The sequence below is a fragment of the Octopus bimaculoides genome, chromosome 1 (genome assembly GCF_046866305.1).
Source record: "Octopus bimaculoides isolate indiv1 chromosome 1, ASM4686630v1, whole genome shotgun sequence".
In the NCBI taxonomy this organism is placed as follows: Eukaryota; Metazoa; Mollusca; class Cephalopoda; order Octopoda; family Octopodidae; genus Octopus; species Octopus bimaculoides.
This window is the reverse complement of record NC_142928.1, coordinates 105128089-105148362: the sequence shown is the minus strand read 5'-3', so window position 1 is coordinate 105148362 and position 20274 is coordinate 105128089. Positions and strand designations below refer to the sequence as shown.

Below are 20274 nucleotides of genomic sequence, written 5' to 3'. Positions count from 1 at the left end.
GATAAAATAAGTACCAGTTGAACACTGGGGGTCAATGTAATTGACTTATCCCTCTCCCCTCAAATTGCTGGCCTTGTGCCAAAATTTGAAACTGATATGTCTTAAATCATAATATATCTTAAAAACTATGAATATTTTGAATAAATTGCAATTATGTATTTTATTTATTTGTTTTTACTGTATCCTATCCATGTTACTGTTTGTTCCTGCACTGATAGGAAGCAGAATCCTCAAAAGATATGTGAATGAAGCCTAAAGAAAAGAACAGCTTGAAGAACAACTTCAAAATACACAAATGCTTGGCTGATATTTTACTCCAGCAACAGATTAGGATCCACAAATACAAATTGACCAGCGAAATCCAAAAATCACTATAGCTCAGTGCCTTCACATTGTTAACATTTGACGGATATTTGTCCTCATCTTGTTTGTTGTTAACACAACGTTTCGGCGGCTATACCCTCCAGCCTTCATCAGATGTCTTGGGGGAAATTTTGAATCTGGGTTCTCCTTCCTATGGTATTTTTCGATGTTATTATCATTATTATTATTACTCAGGTCACTGCCTGGAATCGAACTCGGAATCTTGGGGTTAGTAGCCCGCACTCTTAACCACTACGCCATATGCCCATGGGTATATGGTGTAGTGGTTAAGAGCGCAGGTTACTAACCCCAAGATTCTGAGTTCAATTTCAGGTAGTGACCTGAATAATAATAATAATAATAATAACATCGAAAAATACCTTAGGAATGTGAACCCAGGTTTGAAATTTCCCCAAGACACCTGATGAAGGCTGGAGGAGATATCAGCCGAAACGTTGTGTTAACAACAAACAAATGTAAATAATGTACATAATTCCTCATCTCTTAAATATAGAACTGTATTAGCTCAGTGCCTCTGCTACTGAAACAACAGAGCCTGGATTCTCAGCTGAGGGAAACCATAGAGGTGATGAAATTGTGAGTTACAGAGTCAACTCCACAATTGAAACAAGAAAACTGAAGAGACTCACCGATCTTGGCCAAAAATATGTCTTAGCTAAGGATGGGCCTTATACCGGAACCATAACAGTCTTTAACTGTAACAGCTCACTTTAAAACTCTAAGCATCAAAAAGAAAAATCAAGATAAATATTGTTTAAAAGGTCTTTTGCAGTCCAGAAAAATTAATGATAAAATATAGGGTCAGGAATAGTTTATCTGCTCTTCAACTGCTATTTTCAACATCAGTTGTTTTCTGACTCTGACTGCAGTTCAAAAGTCGTAGAAACATTAAAAAAGCAAAGAACAGTTTTGCTAACATACTTGACAACAAAGCATGGTTCAAACTATATTGAAGATAAACAGAGAAATAAAAAGCTAAAAAGAGCCTTCAGCTGTACTGGAGGCTCTTTACAGTGATACACAGAATATGGTATTGTTTTAAGGATCTCAAAATAATGGCAAGTGCCTTTGTCTGTTGTGAAGGTGCTTGGCTTAGTAGTTTGGATGTTGGACTCATGACTGTAAGATTGTGATTTCAATTCCTGGACCAGCCAACCTGTTGTGTTCTTGAGCAAAACACTTCATTTCATACTGCTCCAATCCACTCAGCTGATAAAATTGAGTAATCTTGCAACAGACTGGTGTCCTGTCCAGGAAGGACTATATGTATCAGAAAAACCAGGAAATTGGCCCAATACTCCTTATGGAGTAATGTGGACAAACCACCTTTGTCTGTTAGAATATTTTATACTAAGTTTGATCCATCCCTTTCTAATCACATTAAATAATATAGAAAGAAAGAACCTGGTTCTTCTTCATATTTGTCTAAGAAATTATGTGATGAACTTATTCAGCTTCTGGCTGATAGAATCAGAAAATCAATTATAGATGATCTGAGAAAAGCAGACTACTTCAGTGGGTCTGTGTACCAGATCTTTTCTACATGAATCAGCTAACTTTTATAGTCAGATATGAATCACCTGCTAAAAGTTAATTTGTTGAATGCTGTCTAACTTTTCTAGATGTGGGAAATCACTGGAGTGGAAGTGTAGTGGATATGGTAGGAACTTAATAGTATTTGCAAAGTCGCTTTGAATAAACACTGTGATAAGTCATATGATGATGCAGCATATATGTCTGGTAAATACAATGGAATGCAGCAAAAACTTCCAAGAGATTAACAAGCATGTTGTGTATATTTTGTGCTAGAGTTTCATTAAATCTTGGCAATGCTACAGTAGATTGCTGTTTTAAATGCAGTAAACATTTTTGCTGTTTTCCATAAGATATGTACTTTTCTCCACCTTTTCTTCAAACAGGTGGTTGTGTTATCATTCTTGAATACAGATTCCAAAGTGCCAAATTATCAGCCTGACTCTTGGTGGAAAGCTCATTTCAGTGCCGTGTCTGCTATAAATGAAAGTTACAGGTCAGTTCTAGATGCTCTTCTAAGTCAAAAGAATACAAGCTGATACTCATCTGAAAAAAATACAGGAGCTTGAGTTTGTATTTATGCTCTGTTTATGATCTTATTTGCTGTAGGAGTTTCAAGAAACCAAAAAGAATCTTTATGAACCACTTGTTGTAGTTACCACATGTACAAATCTGTTTTCTTACATTATAACATATTTTTGAGAGAATTTCGAATACATTGAACAAAAAATTATATTAAATTGGCTGATTTAGATTACAAATGTGTAGGGAAAAGAAAATGATGAAAAAAAAAAAAAATAATAAAGTCAACAATGTATTTGATACTTATGAAGATTTCTCTCCAGGAGAGACATTTCAAGTAAAATCCTTCATTCCTATAATAGATGTCCTTGAAGTAAATATTTACTTGATTTGAAAGATTCAGAAGTACAGTTGCATGGAACAGGAGAAAGTTTGATTAAAAAGTAGCCAGACAATGTTGATATTAATCTTACAGTTAGCAATGCCAGATAAATTGCTTAGCAGTATTTTGTTCATCTTAACATTCTGAGTTCAAATTCCATTGAGTTTGACTTTGCTTTTCCTCCTTTTGAGTTAATAAAATAAGTACCATTTGATTAGTGGGGGCTGATGTAATTAACTGAAGTCCTTCCCCAAAATTACTGGTCTTGTGTCAAAAATAGAAACTGATATTAATCTTACACTTAAATTGAGATGTTCCCATGCTTATATCAAGTAGAATCAGCCATAAAAATTTGTCACAAAAATCTGTATTCAAGAGGAGAGTAATTTATTTTCCCCTTATGTGGAAGCTACATTACGACTGTTCTATATTAACAAATTGTTCAGGAGAAAAGTAATTTTCACAGCTATAGACAGCCAAAAATGAACTGAGAGCAGTAATGTCTCAAGAAAAAACTGTTTACAAGTAACATCAAATAATAAGCTGTGTTGTATGCCATTTTAGGACACAACATATGATTTTAAAAAAATGTTATGAAATCTGGTATCAGGATTTTTTGCCGAAGAGGTGGGGAGAGGATTTTGGGAAAATTCATACGATCTAATTTTTTCCCTCATAACTTTCAGTAAAATGGGTATCTTTTCATGAAAGTTTATACAAATACTTTTCAAATGGCATAGATTACAATTATAAAGAAATGTGTGGGGAGTGGGAAGAGGAGTTTCAGATCAAGATGACCACATAAGTTGGAATTTCACCATTTTAATAGCGATTTTTCCAATTGTTTTTTACCACAGCCTTCAAAATGATGGAGAGCATCTTTTTATGAAAAATCGGTTTGGAAAATTTAGGATTCTTTTATTCCCCTCCCCCCTTAATGATGATACCAATGGACCACATGCATGCTCCATTGGTGGGATATAAGCATCAACAAAAAAATGGTAATTAAAATTTTTACCCCCACCTTAATTAAGCAAGGCCATGTGTATGTAAGACAAAAACATTTTCTAACAGAAAATTATGCTATCTAAAATTAATTATCATTTACATAATTATTTTTTAAAAATCACTGTGGATAAATGCCAGAAATGACCTCAAAAATGAGCTGAAATTATAAACAGAAACAATCAGGGGTGAGGAGTGGGATTGAAAAAAAAATCAAAAATTTTCAAATTTTTTTTTTCAATAGCATAAATATGTTAATGGAGAGAAAAAATATTGAAAAACATCAATACATGCAAGAGTGAAGAAACAAGGAGGGTTGTCTTGGGATGTGCTAAAAGTGACAGCCAAATCCCGCTTAAATCACACTTTTACCTCTGAAAATATTAATTCTTTCTTTTTCTTTTACCGAAAAGGCTCCTCCCATTGTTTTTAATTGCAAAAAATTGGCTAAAATTGATTACTTTTGGCAAAAAAATAAACTTACGTGGTCATCCTTATCCGAAACTCTGTTTTTTCAAAACTCCTCACCCCACCCTTGGAAAAAAGTTTCCTTGCAAATTTCTTTATAATCGTAATCTATGCCATTTGAAATGTATTTATATAAACTTTCATTAAAAGATGTCCATTTTCCTGAAAGCTATGAGGGAAGAAATCAGATCGTATGAATTTTCTGAAACTCCTTTTCCCACCCCTTTGGAAAATATATCCCCCACAAATCTATATATGTAAAATTGAGAATGTTTGTGTGTCTGTCTGTCGGTCTGTTTGTCTGTGTGTGTGTCTGTAAGTGTGCATCACTAAAACTCAAGAACTACCCAATGGATTTCATTCAAATTTAACACATGCAGTGTCATGGGACAAACAAATTTTCAACTTCTTGCCTAATGCGAGCCCGGAGCAATCTCTTACCTCTTACACTATTTCAGTATTACATGTCAAAAGTGAAACATTAACATTGCTATTGTTATGTGAGATAATTCTTTCAGCTTAATACTTTCACTATTGTATCACATATATACATGCATACATACATACATACATACATATATGTATATATATATATATATATATATATATATATGTATATATATATATATATATATATATGCATGTATGTATGTATGCATGTATATATGTGTACATACATCTGCACATATATCATCATCATCTTTTAACGTCTGCTTTCCATGCTGGCATGAGTTGGACGGTTTGACTGAAGACTGGTGAGCCAGAGGCTGCACCAGGCTCAATCTGATCTGACAAAGTTTCTACAGCTGGATTCCCTTCCTGAAACCAACCACTCTGAGAGTGTAGTGGGTGCTTTTACGTGCCACTGGCACAAGGGCCAGTCAGGTGGTTCTGGTAATGACTACGTTCAAAGGTGTTTTTACGTGCTACCTGCACAGGAGCCAGTCTGGTGGCATTGGCAACGACCACGCTCGAATGTTGCTTTTCACATGCCACCAGCACATGTGCCGATAAGGCGATGCTGGCAACAGTCACACTTGAATGGTGCTTTTCATATGTCACTGGCATGGGAGCCAATCCCTGGCCCTGGCAACGATAATGCTTGGATGTGCTTTTAACGTTCCACCGGCACGAGTGCCAATCAGGCGGTACTGTCATCGGCTACATCAGTGATTTTGATTTGTTTACATTTGCCTCAATAGATCTTCACAAGCAAAGTTTATTGTCCAATGAATGAGGGATACTCATCAGTGGGCCAGTAACACCCTATGTTCAGATGTGCTTTTAACATTCCACTCACATGAGTGCCAATTAGGCGGTACTGTCATTAGCCACGTCAGCGATTTTGATTTTTGTTTACACTTGCCTCAATAGGTCTTTGCAAGCAAAGTTTATTCATAAGTGGGCTGGTTGCACCCACTGGCATAGGTCATGGGCCATCATCTCACTTGACTTGTTGGGTCTTCTCAGCATATCTCCAAAGGTCTCGGTCACTAGTCATTGCTTCGGTGAGGCCCAGTGTTTGAAGGTCGTGCTTCACCACCTCATCCCAGGTCTTCCTCTTCCACAGGTTCCCTCAACTGCTAGTGTGACACTTTTTCACACAGCTGGCCTCAATCATTCGCAACACAGCCATACCAGCACAATCGTCTCTCTTGTACACTACATCTGATGCTTCTTAAATACAACTTTTCTCTCAGGGCGCTTACACTCTGTTGTGCATGCACACTGACATTACACATCCAGCGGAGCATACTGGCTTCATTCCTTGCAAGCTAATGCATGTCCTCAGCAGTCACAGCCCATGTTTCACTGCCATGTAGCATGGCAGTTCGTACACATGCGTCATACAGTCTACCTTTTACTCTTTTGTCACCAGCAGAGGTAGGAGGTCTCTGAACTTTTCCCAGGTTATTCTTATTCTAGCAGCTACACCTTCAGAGCATTGTAACGGAAGCTATCAACTACTTCTAGTTTTTTTCCCGGGAATGTAACAGAAGCTGTTTTCTGCACATTTTCAGTGTTTATAGCACCTGAGCATTTGCCACATACAAAGCCTATCTCCCCAGTTAGCCTCCCTTTGATATTGCTGCACCTCTTATGTGTCCATAGCTTACACTAGGTACATCTTATGCAGTTTCTACCTATGCCTTTTCTACAGATCGAGCAGGGCCATCTACCTGAAGGGATTTGTGGTTTGTCTGCCTTCCTACTTATTAAGACTTTGGTTTTAGCTAGGTTGACTCTAAGGCCCTTCGATTCCAATCCTTGCTTCCACACCTGAAACTTCTCCTCTAGTTCTAATAGTGACTCAGCAATTAGAGCAAGGTCATCAGCATAGAGGAGCTCCCAGTAGCATCCTGTCTTGAATTTCTCTGTTATTGCTGGAGGACTATGATGAATAAGAGGGGCAGAGGACTGATCCTTGGTGGACCCCTACACCTACTTCTAATTCTTGACTGTACTCGTTGCCAACCCTCACCTTACTGACAGCATCCCTGTACATGGCTTGCACAGCTCTCACTAACCATTCATCTTTCCCTAGTTTCCTCAAAATTTCATTAATATATATCCATTTTCCTGAAAGCTATGAGGGAAAATTGGAGCGTGTGAATTTTCTGAAAGTCCTCTCCCCACTCCCCGTTCGTTTGCGCAAATTTTTGTTTTGATATTCGTTTTCTACACATTTTTTATGCCTATTAGACCTTAGTTTTGTGTCTTTGTGACCGGGTGTTAAACTATATGTTGAAAATATAATTTACCGATAGATAAAAGAGTAATAAACAAATGTATTAGCCTCTAACACAAGGACAAAACATGACAACAATGTGCCCCTTTCCAGTTACCACTGGGCGTTCTAACAGAAATGTTCATAAGATTTATCTCCCGTAAAACTCTGAGAGTTACCTCCCTTCTTTCTCCTCGGGCTATAAGTAATCGTGTTTTCCTTCTTGTGGCAGGTCAAACAGTCACATTACATAATATCAAAAGCACGACCACTACATCTCTAAAGCACAACCAAGTAGTGACAACTAGACGTTTCAAGGGAAATTTATTCACGTTTACTAAGGAAATCAAAATGTAAGTTGTCTGTTATTTTGTTCACTGATTTGTTACTTTATATTAATTTCTCGTTTTCAACTTTACGACTCGTCTCCTTGTTTTATTTCTTAGAGCTGGCAGAATGGTTAGCACACCTGGCGAAATACTTAGCGGCATTTCGTCTGCCGCTACGTTCTGAGTTGAAATTCCGCCTTGGTCGACTTTGCTTTTCATCCTTTCGGGGTCGATAAAATAAGTACCAGTTGAACACTGGGTCGATGGAATCGACTATCTCCGCCCTCAAAACGGTTGCCCTTCTGGCAAATTTATAACCATTATTATAAACACCTGTCGGACTTGTCATGTTGCAGAATTCTAAAATATTTTAATTGTTATTCTAATGAGTTTTTTTTAACTGTTATATTGGATTTATTCATCAATATTTTGCAAATGAAATGTTCATTACTTCATGAAAAAATTGTAAGATGAAATAGCAAAAATTTGATTTGACACAGATGCAGTAACCGGTAGTGCGAAATATGTATGAGCGTTCAAATCTATTTCTAACCTGTAACCAACCTAATTTAATAACGTCAGTGAGGGAGTAAATAAATAGTAACAAGAGATTTAGTTGTATCAAACAGATAGCAAACCCTAAAATGTTAACGTCATTTCTTATGAATTTTTTATAATAATCTGGTGCAACTTTCTGAGGTACTCAGTTTAGAAACACTCTGGCATTCTGTCATGTGCACTTTAACGTTTGTTGTTTATAAAAGATTTGCGTGCTTCTGTTGTTACATCACATGTCAAAATAAGACTGACCGAATCTTTTCACTTTTAATTGTTTCAGTCATTTGACTGCAGCCTTGCTGGGGCACCACCTTGAAGGGTTTAGTCGAATAAATCGACCTTTCTAAGCTTGGTACTTATTCTAATCGGTGTTTTTGCCGAACCGCTAATTTACATTGACATAAACAAAACAACACCGGTTTTGAAGCGGTGATCACACACACACACACACACACACACACACACACACTATCTTTTGTTTAGACTATGGCCATGCTGAGACACTGCCTTGAAGGATTTGGGGATGGAATAAATTGACCGCAGTACTTATATTTTTTAAAGCCTGGTATATATTCTATCGGTCTATTTTGCCGAACCGCTATGTTAGAGGCGCTTAAACACACCAATACAGGTTGTCAAGCGGTGATGGGGAACAGGCACAGATACAAAGATACATAAATAGGTATACATACGACGGGCTTATTTCAGTTTCTGTCCACTAAATCGAACTCACAAGGCTTTGGTCGGCCCAAGGCTGTAATAGAAGACTTTTGGGCGGAGGTAAAGAATACATACACCGCCCGTTTTCGGCATAACAAAAACCCTAACCCTAACCTCTGGGTGTGCGTATTCTTTACTTTCACTGACTCTTGTCCAAAGTGCTATGCAGTGAAACGGAAGCCGGAACGATGTGATTAGGAAGCAAACTTCTTACTACATAACCTGCCTGCACCTGAATGGAAGTTCCTGCTGTGTGTGAGTGAAAGTGCTTGTACGTCCTAACAGATAAGGGCTGGGGTAATGTATATGTGTGTGTGTGTTTATATTTGCTATCTGAATTAAATGTCCTATTTGAGTGATGCCAAACGTTTTGCTTTTTCATTTTTACTTTAATCTATATCTACCTGTTCAAGGAAAAAGCTCCGATGGTCAGTCTCAACACTACACCTTTCAGCTGTAGTTCAAGACAGAGTTTTAGTGGTAAACCTAACAAAGCATTCATACTACATATCTATTACTTTATGTCAGTTGACAAAAACTCACACACACACACACATACACACATATATATATGTAGAAGGTAGAAAAGTAACACACGAGTTGATATGTATAAGGAAAATAAGACAAGGTAGAAAATGCTGAAATAATTTTATCATGAAGTACATTTTAGTACCGGTTTCCATCTTTTTAGACTTTTTCCAACTAAGAGTAAAATAAGAAAAGCAATTGAATTGGAGAAAAAAAATTAAGTGAAATGTTTTGTAGATATTTATATATATATATATATGTAAATACACACACACACAAAATAGTAATGCATCTTGGTGTTGCCCGGTTGTTATGAACTATAGCCACATTGTATTGTTTGTTCCTTTCTTATAGGCAGAATCGGCACAGCTGATATATAGTGAACTGGATTACTGGCATAATGGAAGTTATTGTTTGTTTAAAAGTGAAGTGGGTGAAGGTACAATTTGCATGGGTTTGCATGAACGTGCTTTCTGTTCTTAGGGATCACAGACTATGTATTGTTTCATTGTATAAAAGATGGGTCAATACAATTTTGCCCAGAAATCACATTTTCAAAATTTAAATTTCCCCTGTCCCCACGGCAATTTCTTAATTTGTAACTTCTTTCTGATTTTTTTTTTTTAATCCACGTAGAAAAATACAAAGATTACAAATCTGAGAAATATATATTTTTTTTAAGTTTAATTTTTCTTAAAGAAACACTCAATGCCCCTTCCCCCACCTTGCTCACCCATCACCTACCCACTTTTAAAAAGCTAAAACCTCCCAATCCTTCACTTCGGTCTGATGTTTCACGCATGCATAGAATTGTACTGAAATAGTAGATGTAAAAAATACCAGACCACCACCAGAAAACCTGATGTGCTAGAAACAACAAGTAAATGACATTATTTCTGAAGAAACTTCTCCGCTTTCCAAAAAGCTAAAAGTGAAACATTGGGAGTTTGTAGCCTTTTGAAAGTGGTGAAGTGATGGGTGGATGTTTGGGAAGGAGATTTTAGTGTTTCTTTAAGAAAAAAGGAAGGAATAAATTCTTAAAGATTTGTACTCTCAGTTTTTTCTTCGTGGATTACTAAAAGATTTCTGGGAAAACTTCCTTTTAAGTTTATATTTGAAGATCAGGTTTTTAAATATGCTCATCACAAACATGAATTACAGAATAGAAAGTGGTCATTTCAATTGGATTTGAGCTGTAATTTTGTGCACACAGCAAGAAATAGCATAATTCATATAGAAGTTTTACCTAGAGTGTGTGTGCCAAAGGAAGTTATTTTATGGCATTCTTTCGTTTGAAGCAGCAACATTGTCATCTTCATCATATGGTCAATCATATGGGATCATATAATTGTTTGTTAATTTCCATAAAAATTTTTTATTTCCTTATGCTTTGAAGGGAGTAGAAATTGAAAGAGAGGAGAAAGTGAAAAGGCAACATTTGCTTTGAAGTGAGAGCAGAAAGTGAAAGATGCATGTTCGTGTATATGAAATGGATGTGTGTGTGTGTGTGCATGGGACAGAGTGAGAGTGAGTGAGTGAAGGTGTGTGTTGTCATGTATGCATTATTTTGTATATATGTGTAAGTGGCACTCACTCGTTCTCTCTCTCTCTCGCTTTCATATGAGCACACATCTTTCATATACATGTACATAAATATGTATGCATACATCTTTTTTATGTGTATGTGTGCATGTAAGAGTGAGTGATTGTATTTCCTTATACCATGTAGATAAATGGATGTTTTTCAATGAAATGTTTTTGGTTGTGGTGTATTTTAACAATATTTATGTGTACATTTTCATAAATGTTTGTCTGAGTAGAATTCTATGCATGCATGAAACATCGGATGAAAGTGAAGCAAATTGAAATATTGTCCGAAAATGACCTCAAAATTGTGCGACCTGATCATGTTTCCAAGGTTATTTTAGTAGTGATAAAGAGTTGTTGTGCCCAAAACAATTTATTTGGTAACCGAAAGATTACTGAATCTTTTGATTCCTCATACATCAAAATTGGCCAATCAGTTTTCGAATCCATAAGGAACATATATACACACACACAAACTCTCTTAGATATATATATATATATATATATATATATATATATATAATATAATAATATTATATTCTATTTTCTGACTACTAAATCTGCTCACAAGGCTTTGGTCAGTCTTGGGCTATAGTGGAAGGTACTTGCCCAAAGTACTATGTAGTGCAACTGAACCCGGAACCATGTGGCTGAGAAGTAAACTTCTTACCACACACACACACACACACACACACATACAATCTGAATATAAGACAACAAAAAGTGCCTTATTCAATTGTTAAAGCACAGTGAAATTTTCAACAATAAAATCACAGTCAAATCCACAACAATGAACAAAAACAATCACTCTAAACCCCATTACAAGTTCCCATCTTGCCCAGTAATAGCAGACAAAAATATACAATAAATATATTTCCTAATTGCATATCAAGATATCTGGCTAAGCTGCCAGCTTTGTGCTTCCCTCTACTGTCACACATGGTAGATGTCATTTCACAGATGTGATACTAATATCAAAAAGACTGCTCTCGTAACCACCATACAGCATAAACAAAATTTATAGTGTTATCTTGATTAATATTATTCATTGTTAATGTGCAAGCATGGCTGTGTGGTGACAAGTTTGCTTTCCAGTCTCACAGTTCCAGGTTCTGTCCTACTGCTTTGCACCAGGAGCAAGTGTCTTCTCATGCCCTAGGTTAACCCAAAGCTTCATGAATGGGGGTTTGGTACATGAAAACTGAAAGCTCATCCCATATGTCTAGGAAAGATGAAAGAGGCTAAAATAGCTGAACAGGAACGGACCTCATACACACACACACACACACACACACACACACACACACATGCACACACACATGTGTGTGTCTTTGTGTTTATATTTGTCTTCCACCACTGCTTGACAACCAGTGTTAGTTTGTCTCTCCCAATATTTTAGTGGTTTATTAAAAGAGACTGATTGAATAAGTACCAGGCTTAAAAATAAATCATCACCACCATCATCATTCTCATCATCATTTAACATCCATTTTCCATGCTGACATGGGTTGGATGGCTTGACAGGCATTGGCAAGGCTAGGGGCTGCACCAGGTTCCATAGTATGTTTTGGCTTGGTTTCGGTAGCTGGATGCCCTTCCTAATGCCCACCATTCTACAAAGTGTACTGGGTGTTTTTTATGTGAAACCATCAGCACCAGTGCTTTTTACATGGCACCAGCTCCCACACCAATGCTTTTTCATGGCACCTTGGTTTTCTTGGATCTCAATTTTGTTGTGGTGGGTGGGTCTTCTCAAGTACAGACAGAGGACCACATATCTTGGTCCTTTGTCATCTCTTTCATAAGGGTTAAAAACAAATAAATACTGGGGTTAATTTATTTGACTAAAACACTTCAAGGCAGTATCCCAGAAAGGCCTCAGTTCAAATAAAACGAGTAAAAGATCAAAGATGTAATTGGAACACATGATAAAAAAAAAACAGTAACTCGAGTTTTACTCTGCTACAATTGAACTGGACAATATTTACTGAAATTTTATTCCCTGTCTTGTTGATAATGAATAATATCTAGCAGGATAATGTCATTGATTTTTTTATGTTGTACCATGATCATGGGCAAGTTATTGAATGGATAAAAAGGTCAGGAAATGTTTTCTTTCTGAGAAAAAAAGAAAAAGTCAAAAATATGTTTTGTTTTTTTTTTTTATTTCAAATTCATAGTTGTTATCTACAACTTAAAAAATGTATCTTGGCAAAATTTCATTAAAAATATGTCTTATTTATAAAGTTATGAGCCTATAAAATTGGAGAATATCAAACTAGTTATGCCAAATATCCTGTATAATAAGCAAGCTGGCTGCAGCGTAACTTCTATATGAAAAAAAAAAAAAAAGATTCCACTGCTACTGAACAAATAAATGGACTTGAGTGAAAGTGGTTTGTTATAATCAAAGATTGGTCACCTCTAAAATTAAGAGAACTGCTTTGATCATAAATGTGCTTGATCAGGGATGACCTGGGGCTAAACAGCAACTATAGTCCTATTATCTATTGAAAGAAAACCATGGATTTGTCAGTACAGGAAATGAGGTGTGACATTTATGCAATTTGAAAATGATTTGATTTCTAACATTAGCTTAACCCTTTTGTTACAATATTTCTATTGACTCTACACCCTCTTTATTTCAATTAATTTTGAAAATAATAAAGAATTTACTAAAATATCTTGGTCATTACTAAGCTGCTAATGGTAGCATAAATTATCATGGAATTTTAATGGGAAATTTTAATTCAGATGACTTTATATAGAAAGCTTGTGTCAAAAAAGCAGGGGCAGTCATGGGTGGATTGGTATCAAAAGGGTTAAAGGAGATAGAGAAGGGAATTACAATGAGTTTCAGTTTCTCTCAATAGTGAAACCTAATCACAAGGGCAAACTATTTTATGGCACTTAGTGAAGGAGATGTCAAACTATAGTAAAAACCTAGCATTATATTTTCATTACCCTGTATCACCTGTGATTTTTCTGTTGGCCCCTTTTGATGTCATTAAATATAGACTGTCATTCTAATAATGCATAATTCACTAGAAAATATTATTTCACAAATATGGTTATTAGAAAAAAATGTAAAGTGCTGTTTTGAGTCCTAGGATTCAAAGAGCCAGTTACTCAGTTTCCATAGCAATATATAAATGAGCAAGACCATGACATTTTCCTTGAATGAGACACCAGTCCTTTGCAGGGTTATTCATTTTGCAGCTGAGTAGATGGGAGCAACATGAAATTAAACCACACCATTTTGGCCTTTCAGCAGGAACATATGTTGGCATATGACAACATATGACAAACAAATTCCTTTATAGAGACCTGCCAAAAGTTAACGAGAAAATCAAGCAATGACGACTGCAACTGTTTGGTCATTGCGTGCACCACCCTGTAGTGGAAGAAGAGGAAAATGTTGTCACACATACATAGACAACTTGATTGCAGACATTGACCTGGAATGTATCCAGGACCTCAAAGCAGTGATGGTGGACTAGGAAGAGTGGCAGGTGGATTTTGTTGCTATGATTTGGGTTGGAACCTGGCCATAAAAAAATTGAAGTGTTTTGTTCAAGAACACAATACATCACCTGGTCCAGGAATTGAGACTACAATCTTGTGATAATGAATGCAACACCCTGACCACTAGGCCACATGTTTTCACAATATGGTTATTGGTTATTGCATGTAAAAAAAAAAAAAGAATTAGGCATTTTCTTTTTTTTTATCATGACTTTAGATTAAATACTTTGAGAGATATTAAGACATTGAGCCTATGTAATTGTTGTTTAACCCCAGGTCAGTTTTGAATAAACATACTCTGAGCAAAGTCATTCCTGCCATAACCATCCAAACTTTTGATGATATTTAGGATTACATATTCAAATGGATCTTTTCTGTACTTAAGATGGTAAGGTGAGTAAGGTGTGATTTGAGGGAGATTCAGCTGCTATTTCTAGCAGGCTGAGCAACTACATAGAAGCTCCCTTGCTGGCATGTAGTCAAGTAGATGTGTTGATATAGGCTTCTATGAGATTTGACAAACCAGATGGTATAAATTAAGGTTAACTGTAGATTTTTGCCTGTGATGATGATGACAACATGCATGTAATAATAAATATTTTACTGTCAAATATTTTCTCCATCTTTACTTAATCTGCATTTATTATTATTATTATTGTTATTATTATTATTATTATTGATTGCTAGCATGGAAAGCAGACGTTAAACAATGATGATGATGATTATTATTAAGGTGGTGAGCAGCCAGAATCGTTAGCACACCAGGTGATATGCTTAGCAGCATTTCATCTGTCTTTATGTTCTGAGTTCAAATTCTACCAAGGTCAACTTTGCTTTTATCCTTTCGGGAACAATAAATTAAGTACCAGTGAAACACTGGGGTCGACGTAATCAGCTTACCTCTCCCTCAAAATTTCAGGCATTGCGCCTTTAGTAGAAAGGATTATTATTATTATTATTATTATTATTATCATCATCACCACCACCACCATCGTCATCATCATCATTATTTTTAATTAGCTGGCAGAATCATTACAGTGTCAAAAATTTGCTTTTCAGGATTTATTCCAGCTCTTTATATTCTGCATTCAAATCTTGCCAAGGCCAACTTTGTTTTACAACCCTCTAGGCTTGATAAAATAAAGTACCAGCCAAGTACTGTGGTAGATTTTAATTGACTAACATTTTCCCCTCAAAATTACTGGCCTTGTGCCTAAATCAGAAAAAAAAAACATCATCATCCTTATTATTATTGTTATTATTATTTGTCTTTAACAGATGGCTCAACTCATTGGAAGAGTTGCCATAGTGACTGGTGCTAATTGTGGTCTTGGATTTGAAGTTGCTAAACGTCTGTGTTATTTAGGCCATGATGTCATATTAGCATGCCGCAGTGAAGAAAAAGGAAGATGTGCTGTTGAAAACATTTGTAATGATCAAAATAATGCCCTTGCATCTTATATGAATGTAAGTAAAGCCATTCATCTTGCTATTTCAGCTTTTATTCAGCATGCTCTTGAAAGTCAGGTGTGCAACTGAAAGAGAGCATTGATTCTTGGTTGTAAGAGTAATTCTGAATCTGTGGGGTTCCTTGAATGTCTCTTCTAATGGAGACTATTTCCATTCATTGTTATTTGTTGTTGTTCCTTTTTTTGCTCTTAAATGTTAAATTCATTTGGATGCATGAAATGCCAATGCAAGAAATCCTGGTCAAAGGTGTGATTTAACTTGGGGTTTCTTACACATGTATGGGAGAGAACCTTAAATTATTTTATTTTTCCTGTTTAAAATTAGTGGTTAGGGCATTCAGCTCACGATCGTAAGGTCGGGAGTTGAATTCCTGGCAATGTGTTGTGCCCTTGGGCAAGACACTTTATTTCACGTGGCTCCAGTCCACTCAGCTGGCAAAAATGAGTAGTACCTGTATTTCAAAGGGTCAGCCTTGTCACATTCTGTGTTATGCTGAATCTCCCTGAGAACAACATTAAGGGTACACGTATCTGTGGAGTGCTCAGCCATTTGCACTTTAATTTCACTAGTGAGCTGTTCCATTTATTGTATCAGCTGGGAACCTCATTGTCTTTACCAATGGAGTGCCCATATATATTAATAAATCTTAGGGTAGCAAAAAAATTTAGAAATTCTTTTTGCTACCAGTGGTCTAGCAAGAAGAAAAAACAAGTCAATAGACTATATATTATTCATATAAATACATACAGTGTACATTTAAACACATAAGAGAGATGTCCATAATAGGACATCTAACCCCTATATATATATATATAAATGTTATAATTTCTAAATCTCTCTAAAGGAGAGATACAGCAGCAGTACTAAGTATTAATATTTATTACCAAACTAACGTGGCTGTCCATAGAAATAGGACGAATGTTGCTGTTGAGAGGCAATCGCCTCTAGCTAGCTATATGATGCATGAACCTGCATCCATAAACCTTTGAACAAGGAAGGTCATCAACTTCCCCTTGCTGGCTTGGCATCCACAGCCTGGTTTTGGGGTAGTTGTCCCTTATCAATGTGGTGCAGCCGAGTCCAGCAGTGATCGCTGATGATCTCTGTTCGAAGGTTTTGTTTATATGTTTTCAGTGAAACACATTCACTGATTTTCAAAAATAGAAATGTTATAATTTCTAAATCTCTCTAAAGGAGAGCTACAGCAGCAGTACTGAGTATCAATATTTATTGCCAAACTAATGTGGCAGCCCAGAGAAATAGGAGGAATGCTGCTGTTGATTAGCTCTGAGAGGTGATCACCTCTAGCTAGCTATATGACACATGAACCTGCTTCTGCAGCTGCTCCACATTGATAAGTGGCAACTATCCCGAAACCAGTCTGTGGATGTCAAGCCAACAAGAAGTTGATGACCTCCCATGTTTGAAGGTTTATGGATGCAGATTTGTGCATCATATAGCTAGCTAGAGGCGATCGCCTCTCGGAGCTAATCAACAGCAGCATTTGTCTTATTTCTATGGACTGCCACATTATTTTGGCAATAAATATTGATATATATATATATATATATATATATATATATATATATATATATATATATATATATATATATATATATTTCTGTGTGTTTTTGTAAATTTTTGCCTTGTTTTCACTTTGAATTGTATGAAATCTTTGACTCCTCCCCTCATCTTTTTAGAACTCCTCTTCAACTTCACGTTCTGAATTCAAAATCTACTGTGGTTGACTTTACCTTTCATCCATCATTATGTTCTGAGTTCAAGTTCTGCTGTGGTCGATATTGCCTTTTCTCCTTTCGGGGTTGATAAGATAAGTATCAGTTGAGCACTGGGATTGATGCAATTGACTTACCCTTACCCTGAAATTGCTGGCCTTGTGCTAAAATTTGTAGTTATTATTATTATTTTTATTATTATTATTATTATTATTATTATTATTATTATTAAGGTTGCAAGCTAGCAGGATTGATAAAGTGTTGGGCAAAATGGTTAGTGGTACTACTTCTGACTCATACTGTTCTGAGTTCAAATTCTGCTGAGGTCAACTTTGCATTTCATTCTATAGGGGTCAATGAAACAAGTACCAGTTGAGCACTGGGATTGCTGTAATTGACTAACCCATTCCCACAAAAATTTCAGGCCTTGTGCCTATAGTAGAAAAGATTATTATTATTAAGGTGATCTGATAGAATCATTAGCATGCCGGGCAAAATGCTTAGTGACATTTCATTCGTCTTTAAGTTCTGAGTTCAAATGCTGCTGAGGTTGACTTTGCCTTTCATTCTGTCAGGGTCAATAAAATAAGTACCAGTTGAGCATGGGGGTCGATGTAATCAACTAGCCCCCTCCCCCACAATTTCAGGCCTTGTATCTATAGTAGAAAGGATTATTATTATTGTCATTATTATTGTTTAAGGTAGTGAGTTGGCAGAATTGTTAGCATGTTGGGCAAAACGCTTAGTGACATTTCATTCATCTTTAAGTTCTGAGTTCAAATTCCACTGTGGTCAACTTCATCTTTCATCCTTTTGTGGTCGATAAAATAAGTACCAGTTAAGCACTGGGGTTGATGTAATTGACTAGCCCCCTCCTCCAAAATTTCAGGCCTTGTGCCTATAGTAAAAAGAATTATTATTATTAGTATTGTTTGACATGACTCAAAATTGGTCTCATTCTTGGTAGTATTCATGTGGGAGCAGGTTACTACTTGTAACCTTAGATATATCCACATGATTTCAATAAACTTTCAAGTGCTCAAAACAATTTTGATGATCTTTCCTGTTCCTAAAAGGCAAACTTTCTGTAGAAACTCTTCAGAACAATCCATTCCAATCTTTTTTTTTAACTATTTGTCATTATTCACAGTCCCTAGTGCACCAATTATTACATGTATGACCTTTCATACATATTTCATATTCTAAATCTTCGCAGTCTCAAGTTTGAAGGGATTGTAGTATTTTTTAATTTTTCATCTTTCTTCACAATCCTGGAATCAAGTAGACATGCTGGATCAATCAATAAGCTAGTTTGCTTAATGATTCCATCATGTTATTAATTTTATTATTATTGTTTGGAGTTGATAAAATAAGTACCAGTTGAGTACTGGGGTTGATATAATCAACTTATCTCTACTCCATGAAATTTAGGCCTTGTACCTATAGCTGAAAGGATTATTATTATTATTGTTTGAGGATGATGAAATAAGTACCAGTTGAGAACTGGGGTCAATGTAATTGACTTAACCCCTCCTCTAAAATTGCTGGCCTTGTGCCAAAATTCGAAACCAATATTATTTAAGGCAGTGAGCTGGCAGATTCATTAGCATGCTGGGCAAAATGTTTAGTAGCATTTTGTCCATCTTTATGTTCTGTTCTGAGGTCAACTTTTCCTTTCATCCTTTTGGGGTCAATAAAATAAGTACTTGCTGAGTACTGGGGTCGATATAATTCACTTACCTCCTCCCCTAAACTTGCTGGCCTTGTGCCAAAATTCGAAATCATTATTATTATTGTTATTGTTCAAGGTCGATGAAATAAATACTAGTTGAGCACTGGAGTCAATGTAATCAACTTACACCTCTCCTGAACTTGATGGCTTTGTGTCAAAATTTGAAACATTATTATTGTTTAAGTACCAGATGATCACTGGGAGTGATGTAATTGACTATCAGCCTCCCCTAAATTACAGGTTTTATACCTATAGAAGAAAGGCTCATCATTATTACTGTTGTTGTTTTGTTGTTGTTTGTTATTATTATTATTACTATTTCAGCTTGACCTGGCTGATATTTCTTCTATACACAAATTTGTGGACGAGTTTCATGAATCTGGAAAACCACTTGACCTCCTTATTAACAATGCTGCTGTTTTTGATAATTCTGGGGAAGAAAGGAAGCTTACAAAAGATGGATTTGAATTAACCATGGGAACAAATCACTTAGGTAATTGGTAATTCTGTTCTTGCAACTCTATCTTGTCTGTGAGGAATTCATAATGTCAGTTTCTTTTTGATTGATTGTTTATGTTTTTAAAGTATTAAAGAAATTTGTTGAATGTGAAAGATGGTTGATTGTTATGACTAGACACTGAATAGCAAATCTCTGTTGTCTGGGCACCCATGAAATCGTAGCCGTGGCCATTGCAAGTGTCATATAAATGGCACATAAAAAAGAGTGATCGGTGTTAGAAAGGGCATACAATTATAGAAACCATGTCAGATCAGACTGGAACCTGGTGCAACTTTCAGGCTTACCAGTTCCAGTCAAACTGTCTAACCCATGCCAGCATGGAAAGCAGATGTTAAATTATGATTGGGTATCTGTAGCTTAACTTTCAAATGGCCCACCCCATCATCATCAGTTGAACATCTACTTTTCCATGCTTGCATGAGTTAGATGGAGCTTATTAAGGCATATCTTCTACACTCTGATGCCCTTCCTGTTGCTAATCCTCACTTGTTTCCAGTCAAGGTAATATTTCCCCATGACTAGGCATGTTTTTGCAGAATATTGGAAA

At 36.1% G+C, this 20274-nt stretch overlaps 1 protein-coding gene across 2 annotated transcripts in view; it reads left to right on the top strand.

Annotated features, from left to right (window-relative positions):
• Positions 1-19728, top strand: part of LOC106869500 (WW domain-containing oxidoreductase) — a 36074-nt gene extending 16346 nt beyond the window's left edge. For both annotated transcript variants that reach the window (XM_089355212.1, XM_089355205.1), the window contains exons 4-7: positions 2304-2413; positions 7255-7375; positions 15548-15736; positions 19532-19728. In XM_089355212.1, the coding sequence (XP_089211338.1) occupies positions 15548-15736; positions 19532-19711 (369 nt within the window). In that variant the 5' untranslated portion in view covers positions 2304-2413; positions 7255-7375 and the 3' untranslated portion in view covers positions 19712-19728. The remainder of the gene's footprint in view (positions 1-2303; positions 2414-7254; positions 7376-15547; positions 15737-19531) is intronic.
• The last annotated feature ends 546 nt before the right edge of the window (positions 19729-20274 follow it).